Genomic DNA, 12304 nt, shown 5'->3' with positions numbered 1-12304 from the left:
TCATCACAATGTATATAATTGAAACAAGACAGCATCATCATCATACATATCAAAATACAACCAGTATTGTTTACATCAAGTATAGTATCATAGTTACAAGCCAAAATATTCAATGTATGATGATAACAAAATATAACAAATTCCACATTTCCTGCTGACCTTTCCGCTTAACGATTCCCTGAGAATACAAGTTATTTTGAAAACGTCAACATATATAATGTTGGTGAGTTCGTAAGCATGTTTGAATAAAAAGTTTTGCATTGTTAGTAAAACACCAGAAAATCCGATATTTTCTGAAAAATGATTTGAACATGATGTGCCAAAATCAAGTATTAATGCATGTGTGTTTTCTGTTTTTGGAATGTACTATAAAATGTAATCCAGATAGAATCTTGTATTTCATGTTGTAAGTAGAAAGTATTGTTTAACTGTGTGTTTCCCCAGAAAATTCTCTCCGTTTTCATTTTTTTATTTGAAATTTAAAGTGGTTTGGAGTTCTAGTTTCTTTTCTAAATTGTTTGGGTTCATTTTACATCTTTTCGTATGTCTAATCATAGTAGAAGTACCATTTCTGTCGGATTCAGTTTTGAGCAAAGTTCCACACTTTTTGCATTTGCTAAGTCTAACTTTATCAATATGAACTACATCATGATTGGCCCAACAAGCCGCCCTTAGGACATATTTCCTTTTCTTCGGCTTTGTTGTTTGACTTGTTCCTTCAACTTGAGTGTTATCAACAAACACATCTTCATCATCAATCTAAAGCACAATAACAAAATCATTTTAATATAGTAGAATAGCAATATAGGTTATTTAACATTTAAATAGATTCATCAATGTGGAATGAAACAAGTAAAAGAACAAATATGGTTTCTTTCTCCATTAAATTCTCTCATTCAAGGTAAAAGTCCCAATTGCATGGACTTATAGAGAAAATGTTAACTGTTAACATAGCACATTCAAATTTCAATTAATAACATACATAATAACATATTGAAAGATTAAGTAGTAGATTAACACATTCAAATTTCAATGAGTAACATACATAATAACACATTGAAAGATTGAGTAGTAGATTAAGATGCAAATACTTACTTGTGTTTTTTGATTTGGAACCCAATTTTCCATGACTTGAATGAAATTTGTCACAATAGAAACTAGAAAACGAGGATGAAGATAATTTTTTTTCTTATGTTCGTGAACCACTCAAGGCAGCAGATGCAAGGACCGATTTTTTTTCTTACGATCGTGAATGAATGGAGTTCGAACTAGGGATGAGAAAAAATCTCGATCGATCAAAGATTCATGTCGTCGATTTCGTCGATTTGGTGTTGGATGACCGATTTCGTTGATTTTTTTTCCAGGTTACGTGGGTATTGGGTAACGATAGAATACAAGGACCGAATACGCCTCATATAGATACCCGAAAATTGAATAAGCCTCATATAGATACCCGAAAACCGATTCGAATTGTTTATTCGGGCCTAATTCGGTTCGGTTCGATTCGGGTTTCGGTTTGGTTCGGGTTTTCAGGCCAAATTCTCATCCCTAATTGTAACCCTAGCGCCTTGTTCCCAAGTTCTACTTAAATGAGAGAAATGGGAGGATACGAAGAGAAAGTGAGGGGTGTCGAAGGAAAATCGTGTTCCCGAGTTTCATTAATGGAAGGAAAGTGAGGGGAGGGAAAAGATTTTGGAGCCATATTTTCCTTCCTAATTGGGTGGATTTAGAAAGAAAGTGAGGGGAAGTAAAATTTTAAGTTTTATTTTCTTTTTCCTTCTAACGAGGGAACACAAAAACTTAAAATTTTCCTTTCATTTCCTTCGAACCCGAGAACACAGAATAATGAATATTTTCCTTCATATCCCTTTCTTTCTGTCAAAATTTTTCTTCCCTTTCCTTTAATGAATTTACAAAAAAACTCGGGAACAAGGCGGAGGTGTATGTGTTTAGGGCATAGGACATAGGACAAGAGTTGTGATTTAGGGTAATATTAATACCATGTGATTTATAAAGTATGAACCATTTTGATGATTTACCATTTAATTGTTAGAATTTATGTTACAGGTGTTGGGGAATTCGAAATAGGGATATGAAAATCTGGATAACAAACAGGAATCGTGTAAACACTTTCCTTGTTTGATATTTCGACCCTATATGCCTTGGGTGTCACGAAATCCAAACTTGGATAATTCCTGATGTAACAATTCTGATTTTAGGCACAAAATCAGAATCAATTTTGAGAAGAAAATGAAGAAGCGTTTCTCTGTTTTCTGTGTTTCAAAGGAGTCGTTGTTTCCCGGATTTATAAACGAGAACAATTTGCATCTTTCAGAAAGACAGATTAGTCCTTGAATTTGCATCTTTCAAGAATGACAAATTAGTCCTTGTACTGTTCTAACAATGTTCGATACTAACAATGTAGATTAGGGTTCGATACAAACAATGTTTAGTAAATACAAGTGTGCACTCTCACACATCCTAACTTGTATTATAACTAAAACATTATTCTTGAAACACTTGTTAAGTCCGTTACACTAAAATATATTTAATGAAGTCCGTTACACTAAAATATATTTAGTGAACAACTGGGTGTGTTTTTTTGGCACAAAAAGCATAAGAGAAATCAGGAATAGAATATGATAATTTAAATATTTATAAAGATATGTAAAAAAAGTATGCCCTTTGTTTTCACCATGAAATCAAAATTTGAAATCAAATTTCATGGTCGTTCAAATGTTAAATTTACAAAATACATGATGCTGCATAGTGATGATATTTCAAGCAAATCAAAATTCGTAAACTTTGCACTCCTCTTCTGCAGGATTCGTCTTGCAAAAATCCTCCAACGGATCTCCGCTTCCAGTTGCCTCTTCCCCCGGCCATTTGCTCGCCACTAAATGTGCCAAATCTACCACACGTTGACTACATCAACAAAAACACAACGCACATTAGCTTCTTCTTCTTCTTCTTCATCTTTTAAGAACCAGAAAACCCTAATTTGAAGAAAAATAAACAATTTTGAATGATTTTTCATACCTGTATCCCCATTCATTGTCGTACCAAGCGACAACCTTAACCATATCATCGCCCATAACCATCGTCAACGACGAGTCAATAGTCGAGGAAACATCAGAGCACCTAAAGTCTACCGACACGAGCGGCTCGTCGCAAACAGCCAAGATTCCTTTCAACGGCCCGTCCGCCGCTTTCCGGAAAGCCCCATTGACGTCCTCCGCCGTGAGCCCCTTTTTAGCGACGTTGATGACAAGGTCAACCACTGAAACATTAGGCGTCGGAACACGAAGCGCAATTCCGTTCAGCTTGCCCTTCAGCTGCGGCAACACCAACGACACCGCCTTGGCTGCACCTGTGCTGGTTGGGACGATGTTCAAGGCCGCAGCTCGAGCTCTCCTCAAGTCTCTGTGTGAAGCATCCAGTAGCCTCTGCAAATGCAAATGTAGAATTCTCAAAGCAATTAGTACACCTAACATCTTACTTATTAATAAGGGTATTTTAGTCTTTGGACATTAAATCATGTACCTGGTCACCGGTGTACGAGTGAGTTGTAGTCATTGTTCCCTTCACGATACCTGTGGATTAAAAAAAATTTAAAATTGACAAATTTTCTATAGATGCATAACGAGTTGTACTGTACAAGTCAATAAAGTGTATACGTACCGAATTCTTCGTCCAATACCTTCACGAAAGGAGCCAAGCAGTTGGTGGTGCAAGAAGCGTTACTGTAACGACAGACAATCAAATTTTCAAAATTAGATCGTCAGTAATACAGTTGGGCAATTTATCTTTTTCCGATATAAAAACAGACCTGACAATGTTGGCGACATCATGGCCATAGTCTTGTTCGTTAACACCAACAACATATGTTGGAATATCGGCACCTTTTGCGGGTGCAGTGATGATAACTTTTTTAGCACCGGCTTGGATGTGCTTGCCAGCACCTGGCCCATCCACAAACACTCCAGTACCCTAATGGTCACATAAAATTCACTCATTTATTTATGATATATTTTATGACAAAATACATCAAAGTCATTATATTTTGGCGATTTTGTTGTTAAAATTATATTTCTATTTCTTTCATTCAAATTTGACAATTTTTTTTCTTAAGCAGTTTATATTTTGGTTATTTTAACCTTCTATAGTATGTTTCAAAATGATAAAAAAAAAATTTGTAAAACTCAGTTGACTTTCATTGACAAAATATAATTATAATAATTAAACAATAAAAATAGCTTAGATATTATGGTTAAAGATTTGTGTTAGATCTACCTCAATAACAATGTCGATGCCCATTTCGGCCCATGGAAGTTTGAGTGGGTCTCGGCTAGACACAACCTTAATTTGCTTTCCATCGACACTAATTGTCTCGTTATCGACTACTTTAACATCGGCTTTGAAGGTACCCAACATTGAGTCATATTTCAGCAAATGAGAAGCCTGCACGTGTCACAATTCACGAATGTTGAAAAGCTTGTAAATTGTAATCAAGCATTGGGAACTTGTCACCTTTGCTTTAAATGTGGTAATGTTGACTTACGTTCCTGACACCACCACTGTCGTTGACAACTACGACTTCGAGTGGGGAGTCTTTCCGGCCGTGCCAGCACCGGAGAAAGTTCCGGCCGATACGTCCGAATCCGTTGATCGCTACCTTCAGTTTCGCAACTGTCTCGACCTTAGCAATTGCTGATCCTGCAGCCTGATTCATAATGTTTTTTCGATTCAAATCACCAAACAAATACAAATCAAGAGTACTTTCCTCGTATAATTTGATCTAAATAAACTCAATTGCGCAGTTGCTTTGATTATTTGAATCGAAAGCTCATCGTATACATTAATCCATATACATAAGTGGAAGAGAAAGAAAACCTTAGGGGTAAATTGGGCAGACACGACGTCGAAGAAGGATGAATCCTTGACATACTTGGCGTAGGTCACACTCCCGCTGGATCGGAGCCCGGAGAATTCAGCCACTTCCGATCTCTGAAAATCACCGATGATCAAAGTCAAAATTGAATATATATACATACATATACAGTTATACACACGGTGATATTAGAAACGTATCGATTCGATTAATGGAGAGAGGGGGAGAGATAGACCTTGGTGGAGCATTGGGAAGGGAAAGAGGTTGAGAGGGAGGGTTTGGAGGGAAGCCTCGTGATTGTGGGGATTCTTGTGGAAGCAAGAGCTGCATTGGAAGCCATGGCTGAATGCAACTGAAAACTCAGAGGTCTATCGCTTCCTTACCTTTTATATGGAGAATTGCTTCGAATTCGTATCGATTTGTTTTTGAGATCATGGGGAAGAAACGAGTGGCGGGAGAAAAAGATAAGATCATGTTTCCAATATCCACCTCCCAACAGTCTCAAGTTTCGACCACAATATTATCTTTTGCACGATATTTGTTTGGGCACAAATTGTAAAAATAGTTATGCAAGAAATCAAAATTATATCCAATAAAACCTACATAAAAATTTATCCTGGTTCAGTCGATATAACCTACGTCTATATGTATGATGAAGCGGAGTATTTATTTATTACTCGATTGTTTTGAAAGTGTTTACATGGGCTCTAATAAGAGCATTCATAATGCATAGTTTAATGGGAGAGTTGAGTGCGTTGGATGTGTAATTGACATTTAATGAATTAAACTCTACCATTATAAGATGTTATGTTTGTATTCAATGGATATGAAGTTCAATGGTCATTATATTCTTCAATAGGAAAAATGAGACTTTATATATATATATATATATATATATATATATATATATATATATATATATATATTCCATTGAACTCTTACGTTGTAGTAAATTAATGTAGAATTGTATAGTAAGTAAAATGATGATGTGTCAATCCATTAAACTCTAATAAGTTTAATGCATTATGGATGCCCTAAGTCTATTCCATAAACATATCATCCACAAAATATAATGTCAACTTTCCTCCCAGCGTTTCGTTGTTAATTCAGGATATTAAATTTCAAGTCACACATTAATAATAGTAACATATTTTTATAGATACACATGTATTGTATATAATGTTTTGAAAACCATACTGGTAACTGAACCGGTCATCTTACCATTTTGATAGTTCAACCAGTCAGACCGTTTCAAAAACCGGATGTCGTCGTTATTACATTATAATTATAATTTGTAAAAAAATAATACTAAATACAAAAAGAAAAAAGAAAACCTTAAAATAATATGAAACACATGTTTCATACAAGTTCTCTTGATTATTATTTTTCTATTTACTCTGTCCATTACTTCAATACTTTCTAAAAATATATATTTAAAAAAAAACGGTTTCTTGCCCTGTTGAACCAGTTTTATTTCGTGAATGGATCGGTTCTTACCTGTTCACTTACAAACGGTTTTTACCCGTCAAAAAACTAGTAACGTTCTCGATTCAACCGACCGGTCCGGCCCGTTTTTCAAAACCATGCCTATAATTACATCTAAGGGTACAAGGTAAGATTCAAATTGTACATCAACTTCAAATAACCAAAAACTACTGTCAAAAATAGCCCATGATTGACTTAAATTATCAAATTTAAGAGATATACCTAGAAAATGTAAACAATTGGAAAGTATTCATGGAAAAAACCAAAACAAATGAGAAATTTGTGTAAAATGATATTTTGCAAGATTAGAGGCAGATTTAACGTCCACATCCATGTGTACCAAAGTCGGTCCCACCAGCTCTTTTAGCTTAGGGCACCACCAATCCATATTACGATAACATGAACAAAAAACTTGGACCATATAATTTAAAAAGCGGCATATTTTCAGCCACTTTTATTCTATGAATAAATTTTAACCATATTCTAGCTCTATTAAACGATTTTACCACAAAAAACACCCAAAACATTACATGTATAATGTATTACAAGATGATCAAAGCAACATTTGCATCCACAAATTTATATATCCAGTACTTATATCTTTTATACCCAATTAACATACGTCCACTATTATTTCTTAAAACAAGCATCAAACATCTGTGAAGAAGACAAAAACACAAAAATAGTATATACTCAAGCAACAGATTGAGTCTTTTCAGGAACAACAGCACCATTTCCAATTGACTCCTCATCATCTGATTTCAATTGCAAAGATACGTCATCAATGGCATCATTCAGCTGTGCTATCTTCTCTGCTAGCTTTTTCCGTGTTTTCTGAAAAAAAAAAAAAAAAAAAAAAACATAACAAACTCAAAGAGATTATACATGTTTACTACAATATCATACAAAAGCTTTGAAAACAGATTGTATTGGTATGTATACCTCCAAAGCTTTTTCTTCATCATAAATGAATGTAGGGAGCTTCTTCAGCAACTCCTTTTTGTCAGTTCCAGCTACAGATAACGCCTTGCTTATCTGGTTTAAATCAAGATTATGCTTTTGATTTAGTGCAAAGTTTAAACAAATCATAGGATTATGCTAAGTTTTTAATAATCTAACCTGAGGTGCATATACACAACCAAGTGTGCCAATAATTAACCCACCAAGAACAAAGCCACCAACAAAGGCATTCCCATTGTTGGATTTTCCATCATCACTGGAGATGAATAAAACAGTAACTTAGGAATGGAAGAAATGAAGAAATGGAAAGAAAAAGGAAACGAGGGCAAATTTGTACCTATATCTTGCTTGAATGGAGAGTGTTCTTTTAGATGTGTGTAATTGTACTTTACTCACATGGGTTTGTCCAAACAACAATTTGGTACTCTGGTCAAGCGACTTCAAATCTAGCATGAGATCACAATTGTAGAAAATGATTATCTGATTTGATTCTTGAAGTCGCTATAATCACTTTGAATAAGCACATCCAAACACATGTAATGATTTATTGGTATAAAAAAGCTCCTCAGAGATCCTAAATTCCTAAATTTTAGGTAAAAACAAACATTTTTTTGTTTGCAAATTGGGAAGTGATACAGGAGCTATGAGCAATGCAGATGTTAGGGTTTTGAAATCTCTAGCAATGCATGAAAACGAGATAAATTGAGGAAATAGAAAAGGAGTAAAGGACTCCCCACAAAAATCAATCCGTAATCATAAACTTGTCGCAATGAATCAATAAAAGGAAAAGTGAAACAACAACGATTCAACTGAAAGAGCAATAACAGTAATGCTAGCGAATGAGTAACGATACCTGATGATAAATGATTTGGTTTGTTCATGGGTAAAACAAGGGAGTTTGATAGTGCAGTCATGTTTTCAGATTTGCAATAGAGATCACCGGGTGTGGAGGGAAGAGAGAGAGAGAATGGAGAGACAAAGAAATCGAGGAGAAGGTGGTGGCGATTATGCGAGTTATTAATTTTCCCTGTTCGATGATACCAATGCTTAGCGGCGTTGTTAACAACGGTGGAAATCAGATTGTCAAACCGACCCAAAATTGATTGCTGACGTCCAACAGTTCCTGTACAAACTAATTAGGGTGTTTAGTCGTCTGCAGTAAATCGTTCCAACAACTACATCTTTTTAGTAAGGGGTGTTTGGATAAGAAAAGTTAGTTTAAGTGAATTGACTTATTGTATTATGAATAAGCTACATAAGTTAATTCTAATAAGAATCTCCCATTGTTTATTATTTATTGTTTATGTTTATTTTCACCACAATAAGTTCATAAGCTAATCCAAACACCCCATAATTACATTTTGGTGTGTATACATCTTTTGATACGTTTGATCATCCTTAATTCTGATATGGTAAGGCTTACCTTTCTTTATGCAAAGTGCTCCATTCAATTCTTTGGGAAAAACTTCCATTACTGTCCTAAGACATACAAGGTCCATGGAGGGTTGTGGGTGATTTTAACGCCATTTCAGATGTGTCTGAAAAACTTGGTGGCAGACCTCCAAATCTTGTATCGTTGTAGGAATTCAATGCAATGATTAATAATTGTGGTATCATTGACTACGACAGAAAACCTGGAATATGTAGGCGGTGGTAAACTCCTCTTTTCGGTAGTAGAAGGGAAGCTCGTCCTCTTATTGTTTGTGTCAATACTCAACTTCGTCAGTCTGGTTGAACAACCTCCCAATGAGAGCGAGCCAAGACTTTGCTTGATGTTTGTCTTTATCCGCCATGACTGCTCAACCAACTGCTAAATCATGGGTTCTAATCTCATTTCCTCCAGAAACAACCCTTGGCAACTTGATATTTAAGGAAGCACAACTAACCTAAGCGGGGGCAGAATCAATGACCCAAGGTTTGGGAGTCAAGGAACTGGAAGACAGACACGCGGGGGACTGACCTCTTTAGGCAAGAGAGGCAGTAGGAAGAGAGCCATTAGAAAAGAAAGAAATTCAAAATGTTCCTGATGGAAGTGGCCATGGGTAGCTAAAGTGTCTGCACTTTGATTCCCTTCCCTATATATATGAGAGATGGACATGAAAGGAAGTAAGAAAGTTTTTAAAGATTTGATCATATAAGGGACTGTCCAAGGGACTGCACCTCCACAGATGCTATCAAAAATGATTTTTTCTCACTCTCCACTGCTACTTTGGAGTAGCCTAATCTGTAATAAAGCATCAGACCAAAAAGGGGAGCTTTGGCTTCTGCAAATGTGTTGGTACCTGGGCCATAAAAGGTAGAAAAAACAACCAAAGCGGAGCCATTATAGTCCCTAATAATGCCACCACCTGCTGCCATGCCATTCCTTGAAGAACCATCTGTGTTCAACTTCAAAATACCTCGGACCCGGTGAAATTGAATTCTCCGTGAAGATGCGTAGTACCAACGACTAGACGGTAAGACCCCGTGCACCTTTATTATAGTTTCGCAGTGACAATGTAACGACCCAAAATTTAAGACCAAAAATTTCTTTTAATAAAACATTACTTTAAGCATAGACATCATTCCAAAACATAATCTGAGTATAAGTTTTTCAAAACACATGTTCATTATCAGAGTAAATATTCCCAGGCTGGCTAATCTATGGTGTGTGTGCCATGCAATCACCCTGAGCTCTTCCCTCCGCTACCGGAAGTACCTGAAACCAAAACTAAAAACCGTAAGCACGAAGCTTAGTGAGTTCCCCACCCTACCACATACCATACAATCACTTATCATACAATCACATATCATACACACTGTCGGGCAATTCTGGGGTGCCCGACCTACCCGGTACGGCCATTCTGGGGTGCCGACCTACCCGTGTCAAGCCGTTCTAGGGTGCTGACTACCCATGTCAGGCCATTCTGGGGTGCTGACTACCCATGTCAAGCCATTCTGGGGTGCTGACTACCCATCGGTCCTAACAACCGATCCTCGGGGACTATTTCACCCCCTACTGCTACTATCACATATATCATAACATAACATATTAGCAGACATATCTGGGGTGTCTGATCTACCCTTCGGTCCTAACGACCGAACTTGGGGACTATTCCCCTCCTACTACCACTATCACATATAACATAACTTGTCAGCATATAAACATATCATCACATATTGTCAGACGTTTCTGGGGCGTCTGACTACCCTCCGGTCATAACAACCGAACTCTACTGATGAGTCATGGAACCCCATCCATGCTCCTACTGATAGTGAGATACGGGCCCAGCCCACACTCACTCTTTCCCTAACTTGGGCCTCGCCCCTGATCTGCTGCTAATGAGATGTGGAACACCATCCACACTGTGCAATTGGTGAGACACAAGACCTCGCCCACACTCACCTCCCTACCAGGCACATACAAGTATCATGCAGACAACAAGTATAAACTATCACATAAACCGCTCCTTGGGCACCCGCCCTCTATCATTGGACCTCATCCCGAATATCTTACTAGCATATTGTGCCTAGGGCTAACCCCCGGGTCTTCTACTCATAACTACATGGGCCGGCATTGTGGTCGTAGACCCATTCATACAAAGGGAAACTCACCTGCACTGGCTGAATTTGCTGATGATCCCACTAGCCGCTGCCTGGCAACTCTCTGAACTCCCGCTCCACCCGCTCCCCGAGCTACCAATAACAATGCAACACTGAGTCAAACTGACCCCCGAAAGACTACCAAGTCAACTCTGGTCAAAGTCAAAGTCATGGTCAAAGCCAACCTTCCAGGTCAACCCTACTCGCCGAGTTCATAAGTTCAAAGTCCTTCCACTCGCGACTCTACTCGCCGAGTCTACCGATTTCCGAGTCCTGACCTGTCCAACTCACTGAGTCTCTAATCGACTCACTGGTTCGAGTCTAAACTCGAAGGGTTTGGGGTTTCGCGACCTGACTCACCGAGTCCAAGAACAGACTCGCCGAGTCCAAGACATCCTTCAACAGACTCGCCGAGTTGTTCTTCCAACTCGCCGAGTTCCTGCCCAACTTCATCTGACTCGACGAGCTGTTCATCCCACTCGTCGAGTTCCTCCAAATCTTCATGCTACTCGCCGAGTCCACTCAAAGGACTCGTCGAGTCCATTCTGATCTCCATACATGCAGAGGACTTTTGAGTCATGCATGGACTGCAAACTGTAGATCTACCCTTCCCAAGCCTATTCCTCACGTAAAGTTGAAAACTTTACGTATAGAGAAGGAGATCTAGGCAAAATACACCACAAACTAGGGTTTAAGGCAAGGAGGCTCCATAATCAACTCAAGGGCTGCTACTTTATGCTTCTCAAGACCATAATATGCTTAGATCTGAAGTAGCAACTTCAGATCTGGCTTCTAACTCAAAATAATAACATTATGACTAAAAGCCCCAACAACCACACATAGATCTAGGTGCAAAAAGGGTCTAGGAACTAGTTTATTACCTCCAAATGCTCAGAATGAATTCACAATCCCAGATCTATAGTCCCTTCTTGCTCCTCCAAGTTCCTTCTTCCTTCTCCAAGCTTTAATGCACCTTCCAAGGCAACAAATGGCTCAAATTAAGGATATGGCGGCTAGGGTTTAATGTTCTGGGTGAATGAGGCAGCAAATGAACCATAGGGGAGAGAATGAGGCGCTTAAATAGGCTCTAAGTCCCGAATTTAGGGTTTTCCTTGCACAGACCAGACTCGCCGAGTCCACTTGGCCGACTCGCCGAGTTGGTCACTTACTCCTCGACCCGGATCCCGCTTGGACTCGTCGAGTTCCTCATTGGACTCGCCGAGTCGCCCCTAAAAATTAGGGTTTTCTTTCCTTTCTTGGCCTTCAAAACTTTGGGTGTTACAACTCTCCCCCACTTAAAGTAAACTTCGTCCTCGAAGTTTGCCATGGTCCACCGCCTACGATCGGCTTCCAAAACCCACCAATTATCCCAACACCAGTTGCCTA

At 38.2% G+C, this 12304-nt stretch overlaps 2 protein-coding genes across 2 annotated transcripts; both read right to left on the bottom strand.

Annotated features, from left to right (window-relative positions):
- Window positions 1-2633: 2633 nt before the first annotated feature.
- GAPB (glyceraldehyde-3-phosphate dehydrogenase B subunit) lies at window positions 2634-5385 on the bottom strand. Its single transcript, XM_079019999.1, has 9 exons — window positions 5127-5385; window positions 4894-5007; window positions 4562-4723; window positions 4294-4461; window positions 3830-3990; window positions 3682-3743; window positions 3544-3593; window positions 3040-3446; window positions 2634-2925 (listed from the first exon to the last, which is right to left on the bottom strand). Exons 1-9 carry the CDS (start codon window positions 5229-5231, stop codon window positions 2790-2792), a joined length of 1365 nt encoding a protein of 454 aa, XP_078876125.1. The 5' UTR covers window positions 5232-5385; the 3' UTR covers window positions 2634-2789.
- A 1491-nt stretch (window positions 5386-6876) lies between these two features.
- On the bottom strand, window positions 6877-8469 carry LOC145077260 (uncharacterized). Its single transcript, XM_079022998.1, has 5 exons — window positions 8190-8469; window positions 7674-7782; window positions 7496-7592; window positions 7319-7411; window positions 6877-7210 (listed from the first exon to the last, which is right to left on the bottom strand). Exons 1-5 carry the CDS (start codon window positions 8248-8250, stop codon window positions 7070-7072), a joined length of 501 nt encoding a protein of 166 aa, XP_078879124.1. The 5' UTR covers window positions 8251-8469; the 3' UTR covers window positions 6877-7069.
- Window positions 8470-12304: the final 3835 nt, after the last annotated feature.

The sequence above is a fragment of the Lactuca serriola genome, chromosome 9, assembly GCF_051521515.1.
Source record: "Lactuca serriola cultivar US96UC23 chromosome 9, Lser_US96UC23_V15, whole genome shotgun sequence".
NCBI lineage: Eukaryota > Viridiplantae > Streptophyta > Magnoliopsida > Asterales > Asteraceae > Lactuca > Lactuca serriola.
The sequence above is the reverse complement of the archived record's forward strand: the minus strand, read 5'-3'. Positions and strand labels throughout refer to the sequence as shown.

Bases quoted from the DNA above. Each gene is read 5' to 3' on its own strand.
- LOC145077260 (XM_079022998.1), bottom strand. From the start codon at position 8,250: ATGACTGCACTATCAAACTCCCTTGTTTTACCCATGAACAAACCAAAT. The intron at 7,783-8,189 runs GTATCGTTACTC...ATCTCATGCTAG, and splicing joins ACCAAATCATTTATCATCAG to ATTTGAAGTCGCTTGACCAG. The intron at 7,593-7,673 runs GTACAAATTTGC...ATTCATCTCCAG, and splicing joins TCCATTCAAGCAAGATATAG to TGATGATGGAAAATCCAACA.
- GAPB (XM_079019999.1), bottom strand. From the start codon at position 5,231: ATGGCTTCCAATGCAGCTCTTGCTTCCACAAGAATCCCCACAATCACG. The intron at 5,008-5,126 runs GTCTATCTCTCC...GGTGATTTTCAG, and splicing joins CTTCCCAATGCTCCACCAAG to AGATCGGAAGTGGCTGAATT. The intron at 3,991-4,293 runs GTAGATCTAACA...TGTGACCATTAG, and splicing joins GCATCGACATTGTTATTGAG to GGTACTGGAGTGTTTGTGGA.